Source organism: Mastomys coucha, unplaced genomic scaffold (assembly GCF_008632895.1).
Source record: "Mastomys coucha isolate ucsf_1 unplaced genomic scaffold, UCSF_Mcou_1 pScaffold5, whole genome shotgun sequence".
Taxonomy (NCBI): domain Eukaryota; kingdom Metazoa; phylum Chordata; class Mammalia; order Rodentia; family Muridae; genus Mastomys; species Mastomys coucha.
Window position 1 is genome coordinate 31,042,810 of NW_022196911.1, and position 19,422 is coordinate 31,062,231.

A 19,422-nucleotide genomic window follows, 5' to 3' on the forward strand; every position below is an offset into this window, starting at 1 on the left:
AGAAGAAGAAGAAGAAGAAGAAGAAGAAGAAGAAGAAGAAGAAGAAGAAGAAGAAGAAGAGAGAAAAAAGAAAGAAAAGAGAAAAAATTGAGATAAGACCTGCCTGGGTAGCCCCAGCTGGCCTGAAACTCCCTACGTAGACCAGGCTAGCCTTGAACACCCAGAGATCTATCTGCCTCTGCTTCTGGAGTACTGAAATTAAAAGTACCTGCCACCAAATCCAGCTTCGTGCATAAATTTCAGAAGCAGGGCTTTGTGTGTGAGAGTTGGATCTTGAAGGTTGCATGCGCAGAGAGAACAAGTAGGTGGCCGTGTCCGGGACTGTAGCAAAGACAAGAGCAACGGCCAGAGCAGAAGGCTCACAGTGGAAGATGGGGAGAGACAAGGCCAGCTTTAGACAGTAAGAGAGTAGACACTGGGACTCTTAACGTCTTCGTTTCTGAAACTGGTGACCTTGGACCAAGTGGGAAGGACAGAGAGTAGCCTGATAAAGTGCCTGCCTCAGAGACAGCACTTGGCGTCACTTAGAGAGGACTAAAGGAGTGTCTTCCTCTCCCTCCCCACCGCCTCCCTGTGTCACTGATGGGCATTTCCCAGGGTGCTGGTGAGTGTAGAACAGTGCTTGGCAAATGAGCCCTAGTGTGGACCATAAAGGATAGGGGGAGTAGAGGCGGGCTTCCAGAAGCAGCTGAGCTTGGTGCAGAGCAAGGGGCCTTCTGGAAACACTATGCTGAGCTGGGAACCAGGAAGCCATTGCCACCTCCTAGAGCTGCCACCAGGGAGCTGTATGAATGTATTCTGTCCACTAGGATGACAGCATGCCCTTGAAAAGAAGCAAATAGTGGGCATCCAGGCAGATGAGTTGGATTCACATGCCAAGCCTGGTGGCAGAACATTATTACCCTTCAGCACATGATGATAAGGGGCCCTGGGCTCCAGAATCCCCGAGGGAAAAGTGATTTTATGAGACAGTTCATATATGTTTATATGCATGTCATCCATATCATCTAAAGGCAATTTTAAAGTGTGTGTATGTGTGTGTGTGTGTGTGTGTGTGTGTGTGTGTGTGTGTGTGTTTGGTTTTTTGAGATAGCAGCCCTGGCTATCCTGGAACTCACTCTATAAACTGAATTTATAACTCTAGCTTGCTATATAAAAGATACACCATCCAAATATTTTCTTTTCAGGCCATAAGCCTCGATGGGGCAGGTTTGGAGCTATTCTAACTCATTCCCCAGCTATAAAGTCCCCTGTTGCTTGCTGTTTCTCCTGGCCACATGCTCATGGTCTATCTCATGGTGGTCTCCTCCACCTCAGTCTTCTTTCTCCTCCTCCCCTCCTACCTGCTACCTCCTCACTCGATCCTCAAGTCCCACCTCTCTCCCTCCACCACCCAATCACAGGCTGTGACCTTTTATTGACCAGTTAAATTGGGGAGAAAGTTTACATAGCATCACTTGGTGTATGTGAGGATCTGCTCATGGGGGCAACCACATCTTGAGAGCCAGTATTTAGCATAAACATACAAGCAGCATCAGACCCACCCATTACACACTCCATAGACCAGGCTGACCTCAGACATGGAGAGCCACCCTCCTCTGACTCCCGAGTGCTGCTGGGGGTAAAAGTGTGTGCCACCACCACCTGGTAAGCATATACAGTATTTTTAATAATACATGTTTTTATTGCAACCCATCACATGAGGTCATGTGTGGAATTTTCTACTTGTGACATTATGTTAGTACTCGGTTTTTTTTGTTGTTGTTGTTGTTGTCTTTTGCATTTTGATTTTTAGGTAGAGGGATGTTCAATCTGTAGTGTTATCTCTAACTCACCGACCTACTTGGTAAACAGGCACCTGGGCTGAGTATGGGGGACATGAGGTTAAGCTTCCCACACACAGAAGACACATATGTTCACAGACAGTGGCTACACAGGCAGTATCTAACAGGCCTCCCTGGGGGTTCTCCAGCCTGCTATGGAGACACTTCTGAACAAGGAGTAAATAGTCCTGCTTGGAAGATAAGGGAGGGTGTTTCCACAGGGCAGGACTGGGAGATGCCCTCTGTGAATGCCATGCTGGGAGGGGATGTAATTCACGACTGCTTCCCAGAGCTGACAGCAGCTGAAGGGACAGAAGGCCATTCCTCAGAGTCACCTCCCACTGTGTAGCTGCAGGCTGTGGTACTAGGGTGCAGGCATCAGTTGCTAGAGTGGGGTCCCTAGGCCCAGGCTGCTCTTCTAAAGAAATCACAGGAACTCTTTGTTCCTGCAGGGCTCTGTTGCCACCTATTGGTCACTCTTGGCATCAGAGAGAAATGACCACCTGGTCATCTTTCTTGTTCAGTGGCCTGCAGCCCCGTGGCTGGGAGACATGAGCTTAAGTCCTGACTCTTTGTGAGGCACCCTAATTCCCTGGGCAGTGAGTCTGGTTTCCAAACAAGGAATGATGTGGCTCCTGCCTGTGGGTTTGTTAGGGTTAAATGAAGATTTTTCAGCTCCTGCCCTTACGGCATGACCCACCCACTGCCACTAAGAGAAGGTAAAGAGCATTTCCAGCTCTTGTAGAAGGCGCTTTCGGTTCCCAGAAGCCGTATCGTACAGCTCACTGTAATCCTAGTTCTAGGAAATTCAAGATCCTCTTCGGGCTCCAGGAAGGACCAAGCATGCGAGTGGTGCACACATGCATGCACAGGCACTCACGTGCGGCACAATCACTACGTCTTTAAACACAGATGAGAACTGCGGCCCTCTCTGGCAGTGCCTGTGGCCTTGGCAGCCCTAGGCAGGAGCTCTCCAACCAGGCTACCTCGGCTCCAGCACTGCTGCCACTGCTACTATCTGGGCCCAGTTGACAATCAGGAAGACTCTCAGGCCCCTCATCTCCCCTGAAATCCCTAAGGATCCCCCTCTCTCCAGGAGCCTGATCACCGATCACCTGTGCTTGGCAGGGCAGCATGGTCCTTTCTCTTAGAGCAAACAGAAGGGTCGAGCTTGTTTTTTACTTTTACCGTCGTTGTCATCGTTGTTGTCGTTGTCCTTGTCGTCGTTGTCGTTGTTGTTAGCAGTATAGCCCTTTTCCCAGTGATATTTTGATTTGGAAGGCCAATGTTTACAACTTTGACAGAAATCTTTGTGTGTGTCTGAGATTGTGAGGGCATGCATGTGCACACCAGGGCATGCTTGTGGAGGTCAGAGAATAATGACCCCATGTATCAGTCTTCCTGGCTACTTTGTTTGATATTGGCTCTCTTGTTTATTTCTGTGTATGCCAGGCTGGCTGATCTGCGACTTTCTGAGGGCTCTCCTGTCTCCACCCCCCATCTCCCCATAACTCTGAGACTAGAGCCACACACTACTGTGTCTGCTTTTACAAGGATTCTAGGATCAACCTCAGATGTTGACTGTTACACAGCTCTTTGCCCTCCAAGCCGTCTCTCTGGTCCTTAACACCTTTTTTTAAGGGTGGGTAGGACAGCAGACAGAGCTGTCCTTGGAACCGGGGGAGCCCAACACTCCCTGGGGCAGAGATTTGTGACTGTAGCCCTTGTTACCTTGATAGCTGCTGTAAACACTGCCTCCATCCCGGTGGTCCTCAACCATACTAACAAGGCCTCAGCTGGCCCTACAGAGCTCAGGAAGGGACACAGAAAACAGCCAAGACGGAGCTTGCTGTGCCTGAGTATATCCAAAACAGGAAAATAGCTATCCCGACTACCTTGACCTTTACATGGTTCTGGAAGGAGAAAGAGAAGGCCACACACCATAACTCTGGCTTCATAGATGTCTCTGATAGGAAGGCTGCCTAATACTTACCCAAGCATGAGGGCTGCCCTCTAGTATGTGTGCTCTTAGGAAGTGGCGCATTGGAAGAGGGAGTGAGGTCACTGGGGGGGTGTACCCTTACAGGGAACATTGGGACCTTGGGACCAGCACCTTCCTTCTTGTTCCTGACCACCAAGAAGTAAACAGGACTCTTTCAAAGACTGGTCCAAAACAGCTCTGGAATGCAACCTTTGAAACTGAGTTCCCAAATAGCCCATCCCTCCTTTCAGTTATGGGTCCCCAGAGCTCTATTTCCAGGACAGCAGCAGCTCTGGGGTAGTCAGGGATTCAGCTGCACATTTTTGCACATGGTTAGAAAACTAAGTGAGGGTTTGGCCCTCTTTCTCTAACCTTCATACATCACCTTGTCTGCAAGAGGACAGCCTCTGCCTGCCCTCGTTCATGACTCAGGACAGTAGAGATGCTCTAACCCATTCACACGGCTTCTCAGCTGCTCAGCTCCCCATCCCTGAACTAGATCCCCTGGTGTCTCTCAGCTGCTGCCTCACCCTCATTTTCCTGCTTCTTGGCTGGACCTTATGCTCAAAAGTTGGCCGTTTGACTTAGAGAAGGTATGGTGGAGTGTGAGCTTCGTGGTTTGTTACTGGTCCCCAGCAATATGACTCAGTCCTCAGTAGAAGTGTGGGTACATGGATAGATAGACAGGATGTGTGGGTGGAAAGGAAGGAGTGAAAGTGGATGGGTCTGTGGGTAGGAGAGAGGGAAAGAAGAAGGGAGGGTGGAGAGGATGGATGAATGAGTGGACAAATGGGTACGGTTTTTGTGGAGAACTTGTGGGGATCCCAGGCCCCTCTACCATTGCTTTCTCCCAGGATCAAAACTACAGTAAGAATCACCAGGGTGTGGGCTGTGAATTCAGGAACAAGGACAAATTGCTGACATTTTAACAGAGAGCGTGTGTGCTTCATACATGCTAGGGGAAAAAAAAAAAATCACATCACACGAACATTTTCTCCCAGATTTTTCTTAGGGCAAGGCGAACTGACAGGGGAAATGGGGTATTTGAAGAAGCAGCATCTTCCAATAACAGGTGTCTGGGTGGTGTGTGGACGGAGCCAGCCTGAGAAGATGGGCTAAGGATAACTTGCCTACTCTGAAAAAAACAGGGCAAGAACTGAGTAGCAGCCACCGTGGCCCTGCGCTGGCTCTGTGGTGGGAGCAGAAACCTGCCGCAAGGGCCGTCACTGGGGCTACTGCACATCTGGACGTATAAAGGGTTGGCATGAACGTTAACTGCTTCCTGCTCAGTCAGCACACTGCTTATATAAGACAACAGCTCTGTCCTTGGGAGACACAGCTGAGGGATCCAGAGGTCATGACATATATACCTTATCCTTACAGAGGCCAAGGGTCATGACATGCATACCTTATCCTTACATCACTCATAGAAAGTGTGAAGAGGTCAAAGGTCATGCCATGCATTCCTTTTTTTTTTTTAAAGATTTATTTGTTTATTTGTTTTATGTATATGAGTACATGCTGTAGCTATACAGATAGTTGTGAGCCTTCATCTGGTTGTTGGGAATTGTCTTTTAGGACCTCTGCTCACTCTGGTTGGCTCTGGTTGGCCCCACTTGGCCCCAGTTGCTCAGTCCCTGCTCCATCCAGCCCAAAGATTTATTTATTATTATAAATAAGTACACTATAGCTGTCTTCAGACACACCAGAGAGGGAGTCAGATCTCATTACAGGTGGTTGTGAGCCACCATGTGGTTGCTGGGATTTGAACTCGGGACCTCTGGAGGAGCAGTCGGTGTTCTTAACCATTGAGCCTTCTCACCAGCCCATGATAAGCATTCCTTATAATTATGTCACTCATAGAAAGTGTGCAGAGGCAAGGGACATGACATGCATACGTTATCCTTACATGACCCATAGAAACTGGAGCTGGGAACCAAATAGAAGTAATTGAAGAGGAGCGTGGGCAATAAGGCATACTTTTTGTTTTTATTTTTGCAACTTCTATAACTCACAGTTGTTTCCAAATGAACGTAAAGCAGGAATCGAACCGTGCAAATCCAGCTGCAGCCCCACACCTGGCCACGGAGCACACTTGACCTCTGGCTCTCTTCCTTTCTCTCCTGTCCAGTGTGGAGACGGTGAATGATGGTCAGTTTCACAGCGTGGAGCTGGTGATGTTAAACCAGACCCTGAACCTGGTGGTAGACAAAGGAGCCCCCAAGAGTCTGGGGAAGCTCCAAAAGCAGCCAGCAGTGGGCATCAACAGCCCCCTCTATCTTGGAGGTAATGCTCTCCCTTTCACCCCTGGCCCCACCCCTCCACCTTTCTGGCTTTCTGCACTGATACCCAGGCCTGACGCCGGGGTCTCCCTAATGTCTTTTTGGTACCTACTGCCAAAGTCAATCAGGGGAGGGAAGTGATGACAAAACGAGTTGCTGAAATGGAAAACAGACTCTGGACAGATGCTCATAAAGGAAAAAGGTTGGACCTCTGTGGGACTAGCAAGTGGGTGGAGGCGAGGAGAGGTAAGAAGATAGAATGGTATCCAAGCTCTGCTGCCATTTGCAAGCTCCAGGGCGGTACCCCTCTGCTCTACCTCTTAGACATGGCAAGAAGTGCCACACTGAGGTCAAGGTTGTACAAAGGACAAAAGAAGAAACCATACAAGCTGCTTGCTTAGACCTGAAATGAAGCCCCTCGGCTGATGGGTCTTGAATTATATGCAATAAAGAAAAACCAATGTCAGAGTGGGGGTTTCAGATTGGGACTCGGTGGTAGAGCACTTCCCTAATGGGAACAAACGATAGCCAGGATTCTCTTCCCAGAGACACGTGTTCATACACGTGTTCACACGCAGCCAGCAAAGCAGTTTGGACAGGCCGTCCAGATGCAGGGACACAGAGTGTTCCTAGCCCAGACTCGTCTTAGGACATAGCTTCTCCACAAGGAAGAATGTTGTTCCCCTCCCTGTACTTCTTCACCCTGTGGCCAGAACAAAACTGGGCACTTTTTCCAGCCAACATAGAGCATGGAGAAGAACTGGCAGAGAAGGAAGAACGGGGAGTAAAGCTATTTTTATTTTTATTTTTTTTTGAGACAGGGTCTTGTATAGCACAGGCTGGCCTCAAAACTTCATCTATAGCTAGGGATAACTGTGAACTTTTCATTGTTCCGCCTCTACCTACTGAGTGCTGGGATTATAGGCATGTGTCCCCACCTTTAGGCATTTGCTGGGAACTGAACCCAGGGATGTATGTATGCTAAACACATACACAATTAAGCTATCTGCCCAACAGTAAAAGGAGAGAGAGAACACAGAGCAGAAGACCCTGAAAACAAGATCAGGACTTTACCAGGAGTCTGCAAAGGGCCCAGAGAAAGACATCGGGGTAGCGCAGAGCTGATAAAATCGTCTGGAAACCTCGAACCCCAAAGCTTTACTGAAGCAAGCTGCTCCCCTAACCCTATCTTTCTCCCAAACTGCAGCTCCTTTGATGTGGGCTTTTGAACAGGAACTGGGGCAAGGAGCACCTCAACCTGATGGGGATAGGGATAACGGGGTGATCTAGTGGTCCTCTGCCCACGCCATGCCTAAGGGGTGGGCCTTGGTTAAACCAGGGGGACTCTGTGGCAGTAGAGGACAGATCTTCTCACTTCTCCTTTGAAAGCTCAAAATACAGACTTCTGCAGAACTTTTTTTTCTGAATTTAGATACTGGTGATAAGTTGAGTTTTAACAGTTCCAAAGCAAGGATACATGTCCCTGTGAGAATAAGACCGGGGCCTTGGCCTGTTAACTCCGTTTGAACAGCAGAGATCCAGAGCTCTGAGTGACTGTAGACAGGTGCTGTGTATGTTCCCCTTTTGAAGACTGAGGGGGTGGAGATGGAATGAGGAAGTGTCTTCAGGCTGTCCTGGCTTTCTCCTGCAGGCATCCCCACCTCTACGGGCCTCTCAGCCTTACGCCAGGGTGCGGACAGGCCGCTGGGCGGCTTCCACGGCTGCATCCACGAAGTGCGCATCAACAACGAGTTGCAGGATTTCAAGGCCCTCCCACCCCAGTCCCTGGGGGTCTCTCCTGGCTGCAAGTCCTGCACTGTGTGTCGTCACGGCCTGTGTCGCTCTGTGGAGAAGGACAGCGTAGTGTGTGAGTGCCATCCGGGATGGACTGGTCCGCTGTGTGATCAGGAAGCTCGGGACCCCTGCCTTGGTCACAGGTGAGTCCTGAGCGCAAATTGCTGTGCCTGCATGGAAGGAATGGACACTGGTGGATGATGAGAGTTGTGGTCCTACTATGGAGAGCACAACTGCTTAAAATGCCAAGAAGCAGGGCTCCTTACCTCCAAGCAACATGCCTGGCTTGAAAGCATGGGTGTGAGGAGAGCTTTCTCAAAATATCTGTCACACCAGGCAGCCCTTGGACCTGTGAAAGCCACTGCAAGACTCTGTGCTGTGATTAGAAAAAAGCTGTTTTAAAGGAAATAGAAACCCCAAACCCGGCACAGCAAAAACAGAACACAGGAATTACAGCTCCTGCGAGCCCTACAGTGTACTGAGTCTGCGCAACAATGCACGTCTAATCACGTTTAATGGTTCAATCAGCCACTATTCAATCAACAAATGTTTTTGAGGGCCTACTATGTGCCGGGGGGCCTTGTATAAATACAACAGTCCCAGTATGCCTAGAAATTGCATTCGGCCAAAAGTAACGCCAGACTCAGGACTGGTAATTTGGCTGGCTGAACAAGTTGGGAAATAACGATCTTGGTCAGGAAGAAAGGAGTGTTGTAGATGCCTAAACTTCCTGTTACTCTTGCTGTGTGCGCCTGGCCCCAGAATTAACACGAATCCTGACTTGACTGCCATCGCAGTAGGCTCAGATATATCATGTTTGAAAACTCAGCACTGTGGACTAGAGAGATGGTTTAGTAGGTAAAGGCTTTTGCCTCCTGGCCCAATGACCTGAGTTCTGTCCCTAGGACCCACACAATAGAAGGCAAGAACCAACTCCCACAAGTTGTCCCCTGACCTCCACAACTGTACTATGGCATATGCACACACCGAAATAAACAGACAGGTAAATAAAAGTAATATTTTTTAAAGAAGGAGTTGTGAGCTGTGGAGATGGCTCAGTTGTTAAGAGCACTGTCTGTTCTTCCAAAGGAACCCCATGACAGCTCACAATCATCTGTAACTCCAGTTCCAAGGGATCCAGCACTGTTTTCCAGCCTCTATGGGCACTAGGCACTCGCATAGTACGCATATATGCATGCAGGCAAAATACCCACATATGTAAAAACACATAAATCATTTCCAATTTTTTTGAAGAAAAAAAGAAAGATGACTGCGCTATACTGCGCCAGGTACCCAGCACCACGGTGGCACCCAAGGGATTGTGCCACAGACGCTGTCTATCTGCGTACCCCGCTCCACTGGATGGGTGTCTAGATCCCAGTCCTTGGAGATTGGGGGGGTCCTTGGGCCTCACAGAGGCCAAGGACGCAGGTTCTAGCCCCTTAGGAATTACAGGTGACACTGGACACGGTGGAGGAACTGAGAACAAATTGGGGGCCCCAGAGCAGCTCAGTCTGCTCTGGGGTGGAAGAGAGAGGGGGCAGGGAAAGGAAGCAGTCGCCTGGTGGTCTATGCAAGCAGCCACGCTGGAGTTCTCAAAGCTGCAAACACTGGGCCCACCCAGAGCATCTAGTTGAAAAGAGGCAATGCATGGTTGTAAGATGTTTTATTATAGAAAGGAGAGAGAAGAGATAGGAAAGTAGAGGCTGGCCATCTCCACGTGACCAGGCATGGGCAGGTGGAGAGGGGGAAAGGGAGGAGGAGAAAGTAAAGATAAGAAGAGGCTAAGAGAGAAGAGAGAGAAGAAGAAAGAAAGGAGAAGGTAGAGGGCAAAACCACCCCTTATATGGTGGGCTGGGCTACCTGTCTGTGGGGTGGGGCATACCTGGCTGTGGTCAGATGACTTGGGGTGGAGTCCAGCCAGAATGCTGGCAGCTTGGGGTATTGTCTATGCGATAGATAGCACAGGCTAATGGAGTTGGAGGGCTTGAGGAGTCAGCCATCTGTGTCTGGGAGCGTGGCTTTTATTGTTCCATCCCTTCCAACTCCTACTGGGTCACCGGAATTAAGCCTTGCTCAACCAAAACACACAGGTGGCTCAGTAGTTAAGAGCACTTGTTACTGCTACAGTCCCCAGCACCCTGATGGTGACTCACAACTGCCTGTAACTCCAGTTCCAGAGGATCCAATACCCTCTTATGTTGTCCACAGGCACCAGGCACATGGTGCACATAGATATGTGCAGGCAAAACCATCATCTACATACAATAATTCTAAATATTTTTTTGTATTACGAAATGTGGACTTCACTCTGGGAGATGGACTAAAGGCTGGTTCATGGGAGGGGCTGCCTTGGAGTGGAGTGGTACAAGGTCTAATGTGCTTAACACAACGCCTGGCACACAGCATGTGCACCTGCTGAGAACAGGTTACGTGTCTCTTGTCCAAAATGCCTGACCCTAGAAATGCTTCACATCTGTGGTTTCTTTCCACAGTTTAGAATATATACCTGTTTCTCTGAGATACTAGGGAGATGAGAATGATGCATATAAACAAAGTTAATTTATATTTCATAGATGCCACACACACACACACATACACACGCACACACACACGCACAGCCGGCCTGCCTGATGATAATTCCATATGATCTGTTCAGTGTTTTGTCAGCAGCTCGTCAATGAAGTCAGGTGTAGGATTTTTCACTGGAACCCATGCTGATGTTTAAAATGTTTGGATTTGGAGATATTCTGGATAAGGGTCGTTCAACCTGTTGTAGTAGTAGTAACAATAGCAATAGTGTTTGCTACTTAAATTGAGGGAGGGTTAAAATCTTAACAAAGGCCAGCAAGATGGCTCAGTAGGTAGAGGAGCTTGCTGCTAAGCCGAAGAACTTGAGTTCAATCCCTCGGGGCCCACGTGGTAGGAGAGAGCCTACTGTAACAGGCTGTCCTCTGACCTCCACATGTGCCCACATACCCACATGTACACTTGTGTCCACACAAGCACACACACACACACACACACATATAATAAAATGCAATATTTAAAAATTATTTTTTTGCCAGATGTGGTGATGCACACCCTTAATCCCAGCACTTGGGAAACAGAAACAGGCAGATCTCTATGAGTTTGAGGCTAGCTTGCTCCACAAAGTGAGTTCCAAGCCAGCCAAAGCTACACAGTGAGACCATGTTTAAAAAAAAAAAAACACAAAAATAGTTATTTATAATGTTGACAGAAAGCTTAAAGTCTGTTGGGCTATGAACTGACACTGAAGACTCTCATGTCTCTGTAGGAAGCAGCAGTGGTATCTGTTGTGGTCAGAGCCAGGTAGACGTTCGCTAGGGCACAATGGTACCCAGCTAGCCACTAACATGGGCTTTACATGAAATGAGACACTTAAATGCTGGACTGAAGGAAGGCTGTACCTGACGCAAGGTCCTACAGCTCTGGGTGCCCTGGCTGAAAGGACAGAGAGGTACTAGCAGCCATGACTCTGGTCTCCTCCCCTCCACCCTCAGCTGCAGCCATGGGACATGCATGGCGACTGGCAACTCATACACGTGCAAGTGTGCCGAAGGCTATGGAGGAGCTCTGTGTGACCAGAAGAATGACTCTGCCAGTGCCTGCTCAGCCTTCAAGTGCCACAATGGGCAGTGCCACGTCTCAGATCAAGGGGAGCCCTATTGCCTATGCCAGCCTGGCTTCAGTGGCAACCACTGTGAGCAAGGTGAGTCTGCTATCCTTGTGGGACAGAGGGCCTAGGAAAGAAGCATGGGTCAGAGAGTACTTGATCTTCCCCAGAGAGAACCGTCAAATGGCGAAGACGAAGCCATGCATGGTCTTGAAGTAACTTTTGACTGCCATTTCCAGGTCAGCGTATCAGTTATATCGGTACCATGCATTCTCTAAGGAGGCTGCGACATAGAAGATGTAGCAGGAGATGGGGTGATGGGGTAATGGGGTCATTGTGGACACTGGCTGGCTACCATGCTACCCTCAGGGTTTCTCAGTAGAATATGTGTTATGTAGAGTATGTGGTATCTGGGGATGTGCTAAGAGTTGGGGGAGCAGAAATGTATGAGAGTGAAGTGCCCATGGAGACCAGAAGAGGGCACCAGATAGCCTAAGAACTGGAGTTGGAGGTAGTATGTGCTACCTTGGGCATTGTCCGCGGTGGCCAGAAGAGGGCATCAAATCCCTTAGAACTGGAGTTGGAGGTGGTTGTGTGCTGCCTGGGTGCTGGGAACTGGACTTGTGTTCTAGGGTCTTCTGGAAGAGCAGTGAGCACTCTGAACTGCTGAGCCATCTCTATAGCCACAAATTGGGTCAGAAGCAGCCCGGTTGTCCTGAAAAGAAAAATCTGTGTGTCCTTGAGCAGGAGAGTTCTCTCTTGAGTCATAATTCCTCATGTAAAACAACTGCACTGGGTTATTGTAAAGACTAAATAATATCATGGTGAATGAGGATTCAGCATTGAGATTCTAGGGTGACGTCCCTGAAGGCTAACAAGCTATCTCGAGTACTTAGCACAAGCAAAGTGACCAGACGAGATGCCAACTACATTTTTACTATACTGTCTAATGGAGAACACTTAAGTACAGCAAAGGGTGGGAGTGCCTATGGACTACAGACCCCCAGATGGCAACCTCCAGGGAGAAGGAAGCACCTTCATGCCACCCCATCTCCTTGATTGGCACTGACTCAGAGCTAAGAGGGATTTCTCTTCACAGGCAGCAGTAGGCAGTAGATTCTTGGCACTCCACAGAAGCCTAGACTGCACCCGCAATATTTGCTGTTGGACAGCCTTGCATCCTCTCAGGCTCTGAGCCCAGTTGAGGAACTGCCTGGAGTTGACATGGCTGCACTGCTTTAGAAAAGGAGCCCATGTTCTGACCCTTCACCCTGCCATGACCCAGAGCTGTTGATGTGCAGTGTGTCCCTCTCCAGGGCAACAGATGCCAAACCTTCCTGTCCCGAGGCTTCACTGGCACTCCACCATACTCATGTGGATGGCCGTGATACCACACCAGCTACTTGAGCCATGACCCAGCAGACTAGCTCTTAGCCCATAGCCAATGCCCACCAGGGACCAACAGGAAGCTGAGTGCCATCAACAGCTAGTTCTTTAAAAGATCCACAAAACTGACAGATCTTTAGGTAGACTAAGAAAGGCTATGAGAAGACTCAAATCAGAAAGGACAAGAGACATGACAAGGACTGAATTAGTAATAAGCCTTTTGGGAGCTGGAGCAATGGCTCAGAAGAGCACAGTCTGCTCTTCCAGAGGACCTGGGTTCAATTCCCTGCACCTACATGACAGCTCATAACTGTCTCTTATTCCAGCTCCAAGTACTCCAATGCCCCCTTCTGGCCTCTGTGGGTACTACACATATGGGATAGGCAGGCAAAACATCCATACACATAAATATCAAAATAAGCCTTCCATCGTCAGGATTGGAGTGATGGCTCAGCAGTGAGGAGTGCTTTCTGCTTTTCGAGAGGACTCAGGTTTGGTTCCCAGCACCCACTGCCACCTGAACCCCACAACTGCCTGTAGCTGCAGGGATTCTGCTGGCAGGCAAGCACACACACATGGCACACCCAAACATCGGCAGAAGTAAAACGTTTTTATCTTAAAAACAAAAACAAAAAACAAAAAACCTCCTATCATTAAATGAAAGGATGCCTCAGTCCTGCATGTCCTACACCCGAGAGGAGGACAATCAGAAATTCAAGCTGGTCCACAGACCATACCTCAAAAAGAGAGGGGAGTGGAGAAAAAGAGGAAAGGTGGGGGGTTGGGGGGGGAGAAAGGGGGAAAGAAGGAGGGGGAGTGGGGAAAGGGAAGGGAAGGAAGGGGAAAGTCTTCAGTCTAAATCCAGGGCCTCACAGTTGACTGCTGCTTTCTGCGCACATCCTGAGAAACCTGGTGTAACTCCTCCCAAAGTACTTCAGACAGATGAAGAGTGCAACATACCTCTAGCGCATTCCCCAAACCTTCGTTACCCTCATACCTAGTCAAAGAAACGGATGCAAAAGAGAGAAGGGAAGAGGGGAAGGGAAGGAAATGGGAGGAGAGGAAACAGCTAGGAGACACTGATAAATGCAGTAGCAAAAGTCCTTGGCTCCACACCACACCTCCACACAAGGAGGGAGAGAGGGAGGGTGAGCCAGAGGGAGGCAGGAAGGCAAGGTGACTAGATGGATAAGTAGGCAGGCAGGTGATGAACTAGTGTGTCACACCGTGACCATGACAGGTTCTCCTGCCGCCAGCATCCAGGTCACCTCCTGTCACTCACGGACTCTTACTTCTCACATCTGAATGAAGCACCATTGATGAAAGCTGCTCATGTTTTAACTCTGAAGCAGTCTCAGACTCAGGGTCATATGAGGATGGGCTAGGCACCCTTCACCTTCCCTTCACCCCAGCTGTTAATGTTGCCACACTGTGCCTCTACATTATACACACACACATACACACACCACACACACACACACACACACATGCGCACACACACACACACCATACACACCACACATACACACCATACACACACTACACACACACCACACAAACACCATACACACACACATATACAACACACACACACATACACACACCACACACTACATACTATACACACACACTATACAACACACACACATACACACACACCACACACACACTACACATTACACACTCACACACATATACACACACACTACACACCACACACACACATACACACACCACACACACCATACACACCACACATACACACCATACACACACTACACACACAACACACACAACACACAAACACCATACACACACACACCACACACATACTACACATTACACTCACCACACACACATATACACACACACTACACACCACACACCACACACACACACACACACACACACACTTGACCCTGAATCCTTTAAGGCCCCATCGGTTTAGTTTGCAGGTGGATACGGTGCCTGAGCATCTTACTAAAGCACACAAAGCTCTGATGCTTCTCCTCCTCAGTTGCCTGTGCTGCTCATGAGAGGCCATGAATCAGTGAGGAGGACAGGTACATGGGTTATGTTTTTCCAGGCAGGGAAACTGAGGCACGGGATAACAAGTGATTTTTCTATGACCGTGAGACTTCGGATTCTGCTTCCCCCCCCCCCCCAACCACCCCCAGTGCCTGCACCAAAGGTCCTGGCAGGGTTGGGAGGGAGTGAAGGCTAGAGGTGAAGAGCAGGGTCAGAGGTGAACGTTCCAGCACACACGCAGCTCCTCTCTGCTGCTCTCCAGTTGTTTCTAGAACTTCCAAAAACATCCAGAAGGGCCTTTTACCTCCTTAGCATCTTTTCCAGATTTTGTCTCTGTAGTCACTTCCCCAATATCCTCCAGGAACCTGGACCAGATCGGCTTACTTATGTAGAAACATGCCCTAAAATAGCTTCCCTCTGCCTCAGTTTCTCATTACAAACAGATTCATTTCAGTGTTGATAAAAACTAGTGTCCAGACTCCCTAGATCAGTGCTTCTCAGCCTTCCTAATGCTGTGACCTTTAATACAGCTCCTCATGCTGTGGTGGCCTGAACCACAGAATTATATGTTTTGCCGTTTTGTAACAGATGTCTCTATGGTTGTGAATTATAATGTAAATATCAGTGTTTCCTGATGGTCTTAGGCAGCCCCTGTGAAAAGGTCATTCGACACCCCCCCTGCGCCCCCCACCAGGAACTGAGACCCACAGGTTGAGAACCGCTGCTCTAGACCGAGAGAGACAGGTTACGGGGAGTGATAAGGCCAGTCTGGGACAAACTGATACTCTTCTGCCCCATCCAAAGCTCTAAGCACTCTGCCCACCAAGGCAGCGTGGGAGAAGCAGGATGAGCTCTGGCAGAAGTCCTAGTTTCAGAGAAGCCAGAAATCCACATTCTTAAGTGAATTCAGATGTTTTCAATGTTAGTATTTAAACACGTTCTATCAGTCAAAACGTACCCCATAGTGCGATTTAGCCACTATTTACCAGTTTGCCAGTTCCTTAGAAGATGGAGGATTAAACCCACCCGTGCCACCAGAATAGCCTCCGGGCGTGATTAAAGCCTGGTGTTGGGTCTGGCATAGTAAAAGCACATCAAAGAAGTGAGGAAGGAGGGAGAGAGGGAGGGTGAGCCAGAGGGAGGCAGGAAGGCAAGGTGACTGGATGGATAAGTGGGCAGGCAGGTGATGAACTAGTGTGTCACACCGTGACCATGACTGGTGGGTCCTGGGAGTATAGGTGGAGTAAGGCAAACCAGCCTTAGAGAGAACAAACTCTCCAGTGGCTTTAGGAAGACAGCTTGTTTAATTGGGAGGAGCAAGGCCTACTTAAACCTTTCTGGGGCGTGGGGGAGGGGGAGAGCGGTGAGTGTACCTCATTGGTCAGGGCCAAGATGCCGGGGATGCCTCATTTGCATAAGGAGGAATTTTGGGTGCTCCTAGACGTTACCTTATAAGGGGAAAGAAAATTTTAACCTGCCTACAGCTACGTGACCTCCTTGACCTCACTCTTGCTCCAGGCCTGTTCCTCCTGGTCCCACAGTTCCTTGGCTCCACACTAGAGAATAAGTAGGTGCACATTAGGATCACAAGTATCTCCTGAGAGCCGACCTATGGACCTGCCAGGCCCTATTACCCACCAGAACCCTAACATTACCTTTCTACCCTCTTTAGAGAGTCCATGTTTGGGGGAAATAGTCCGTGAAGCCATCCGCCGCCAGAAAGATTACGCCTCCTGTGCCACAGCATCCAAGGTGCCCATCATGGAATGCCGCGGGGGCTGCGGGAGCCAGTGCTGCCAGCCGATTCGGAGCAAGCGGCGGAAATACGTCTTCCAGTGCACTGATGGCTCCTCATTCGTGGAAGAGGTGGAGAGACACTTGGAATGTGGCTGTCGCGCGTGTTCCTGAGCCCCCCTCTGCCACCCACCCATCCTCCGCCTTTCGGACTCCAGCTCATTGGGCTGGGGACAGCCACGTGGAACCTCTCTGAGATTCAGAATGAAGGAGAGGAAGCTGGAGAGCAAGAGGCAAAAGAGAGATTATTAAGTATATTGTAAAATAAACAAAAAATAGAACTTATTTTTATTATGGAAAGTGACTATTTTCATCTTTTATTATATAAATATATCACACCGTCTGAGTATATGGACTATACAGTGAGTTATTTTTACCAAGTTTTGTTTTGTGTTGTGTATTTGTTGTGTTTTTATAAACAGCTGTTTAAAATTTTAAGACAAAGGAAAAAACACTAATAAAAAATGTTCTAAACACAAGGATGAGAACAGAGAAGTGGCCTGTCTGAGGCAAGGAGAGGAACTTTATGCTCTGTAGCTCTCAGGGTCAGCAAAACCCAGTGCTTTTCTGAGCTGGCTGGGGGGCGAAGGAAGAGAAAGTGAAAGTGTTTTTAGTTTCCAGTGGTCTTTGTTCAACCTTGAAAGTAAAAGCAGCAAGCTTCTTACGGGTCCTGGCTTTCTGGGCCCAGTGTGTCCCCTCGCTTCCAAAAGGAGCTGCTGGGCCCTGAAAGTCTTGTCTCACTTCAGGGGAACTGCTGCCCCTTGCTGATCATCTGACCAAGGCCCCTGCAGTCTGGGAGCCCCCTGGGAGACGGAGGGGACCCTTCCCAGTCTCCTTGAGGGAATTGAATCTGGCTTTGCCCGGTCTGTTCTGCCAGATTTGCAAACAGCTGCTCTTTTTCTGTCTCTCTGAGGAAGCTTGTCTTCAAGATGCCTTGGAGAAAGAGGTTGGGGGTGGGGAGTTGTCTCTCCAGGTCCCAGGCTCTGGCCCTCCCTTACAAGTCCTCTTCCTGGTCAGTTTCATTGACGTGCAATAGCACAGAGCAGACAGCAGGACTGCCCAGGAACAAGACTGGGAGGTCCAACAGGCAGGCCTCTGGCATCTGGTCCCTCAGGCCATCATCTCAATGGCAAAGATGCATGCTAGGGAACACCACCATCCAGCACTGAACCCTAACTTTATCCAGCCCCTACTTCTCTGGTGCACTGAACTCCATTTCTTAACTAAAGACAATCAAGCCCTATCAGTTGCCTTAAGCCACCATCTGATAAATGGAGATGCCAGGCCCAGAGGGTAGACCCTAGATTCCCCTCCAGAACTAGTAGACACAGAAGACAGGCAGAGAAGGAAAAAAAAATGGTTTTCCAGCTGCCTTTTCTCCTTGTTCTGTTTTGCTCACTCTTCTTTCTGCCTTATTCGAATCCAGAAAATTTCTAGAGACAGAAACTCGGGCATTTTGGAAGTAAAAGCAAGCATTGTTGTGCAGCGTCAGGACTCCTGTCCCTGAAGGCCTTTTCTGACCTCCCATGCCTCTCCTCCACCCTCTCTTGCCCCCTCACAGCCCTCATCCCTTAGCATATGTGCCCAGCATCTGGCTGCTCGCATCAACCCCCTGGCTCTGCTCATCCATCCTCCTTTCTCAGGGGTCTCGGGAGGGAAAATGTGTGAACCTTTCTGCTCTGAGGATTCCCCTGAGGAGCTCAGGTGTTCTGTAAGAACCCATGGTAGGGCAAAGACTCTGAGAATAAAGAAGGGAAAGAAAGGAGAGAGGAAGGAAGGAGGGCAGAAGGCAGAGGGGAGACACTGAAGAAGGATGGAAGGGATGTGGTAGAGAAGTTTACTTTTGAGCAAGCATGTGAATGTGTGTTGTGTTCCAGGGTTCATACCCTATGACAGGTCTGTTGAAAATGTTCATAGCTGGTAGTGCCCACTACAATGTACTCAGACGTCACTCCATATACTTATATATTTATATCCTTATGTTCATTTAATTCTCTGAGCATAGATCTACGTAAAACCATGACTAACCCATTTTACAGTTGAGTAAGCTGAGAGAGAGAGAGAGAAACTAAGGATCTTGCTACGAGTAGATGACTGATCAGTTACAGGAGCCCAGGCTGTCAGGATCCAGAGTTTGATCATTAACCACTATACTGCTTGTTGGAAAGAAATACACTGTGCCTTTAGGGATCCTACAGTCTGGGGCAGGAACAGTCATTACATGGAGAGTCGTTTGGTCTTACCACACTCATCTCCGCCAAAAGGCCAAAAAGCATTAGTTGCTTGAGATAAGTAAATATGTGTTTCTTAATGACAGTATCAGGAGGGTCTTCCAGAGGAGGGGATTTCCAGTCCTGAGTTTATCAGTCAGGTAAGGAGTTGATCAGCTCAGAAAATGACCCAGTAGAGTAGTAAAGGTCCTGGAATGTTTGGTGAGCAGCCAGAGGCCTGTGGTCGGTGGCAGCCACATAGGATGACCCCTGTAGAGCCACAAGACATGGGGAATGTGCAAAGGGCAGGGTCCCCACAAAAATAAGTTTTTCAGAGCCACATAGCTAGGCCATAGGGACTTGATGTAATTGGGGTAGCAAGAAGTAGCAGGAAGGTCTGACTGTGGAATAGGAAGGGGGAGATGGAAGCATGTGTGGACGAGAAAGCTTTGTCACTCAAAAGGGCCTGAGGCTCCTAGTGGCGCAC

General features: G+C 48.9%; 1 protein-coding gene across 1 annotated transcript in view; it reads left to right on the top strand.

Annotated features, from left to right (window-relative positions):
- Positions 1-17,204, top strand: part of Slit3 (slit guidance ligand 3) — a 600,224-nt gene extending 583,020 nt beyond the window's left edge. The window contains exons 33-36 of the mRNA XM_031352736.1: positions 5,936-6,090; positions 7,738-8,023; positions 11,405-11,613; positions 16,604-17,204. Of these exons, the coding sequence (XP_031208596.1) occupies positions 5,936-6,090; positions 7,738-8,023; positions 11,405-11,613; positions 16,604-16,839 (886 nt within the window). The 3' untranslated portion in view covers positions 16,840-17,204. The remainder of the gene's footprint in view (positions 1-5,935; positions 6,091-7,737; positions 8,024-11,404; positions 11,614-16,603) is intronic.
- Positions 17,205-19,422: the final 2,218 nt, after the last annotated feature.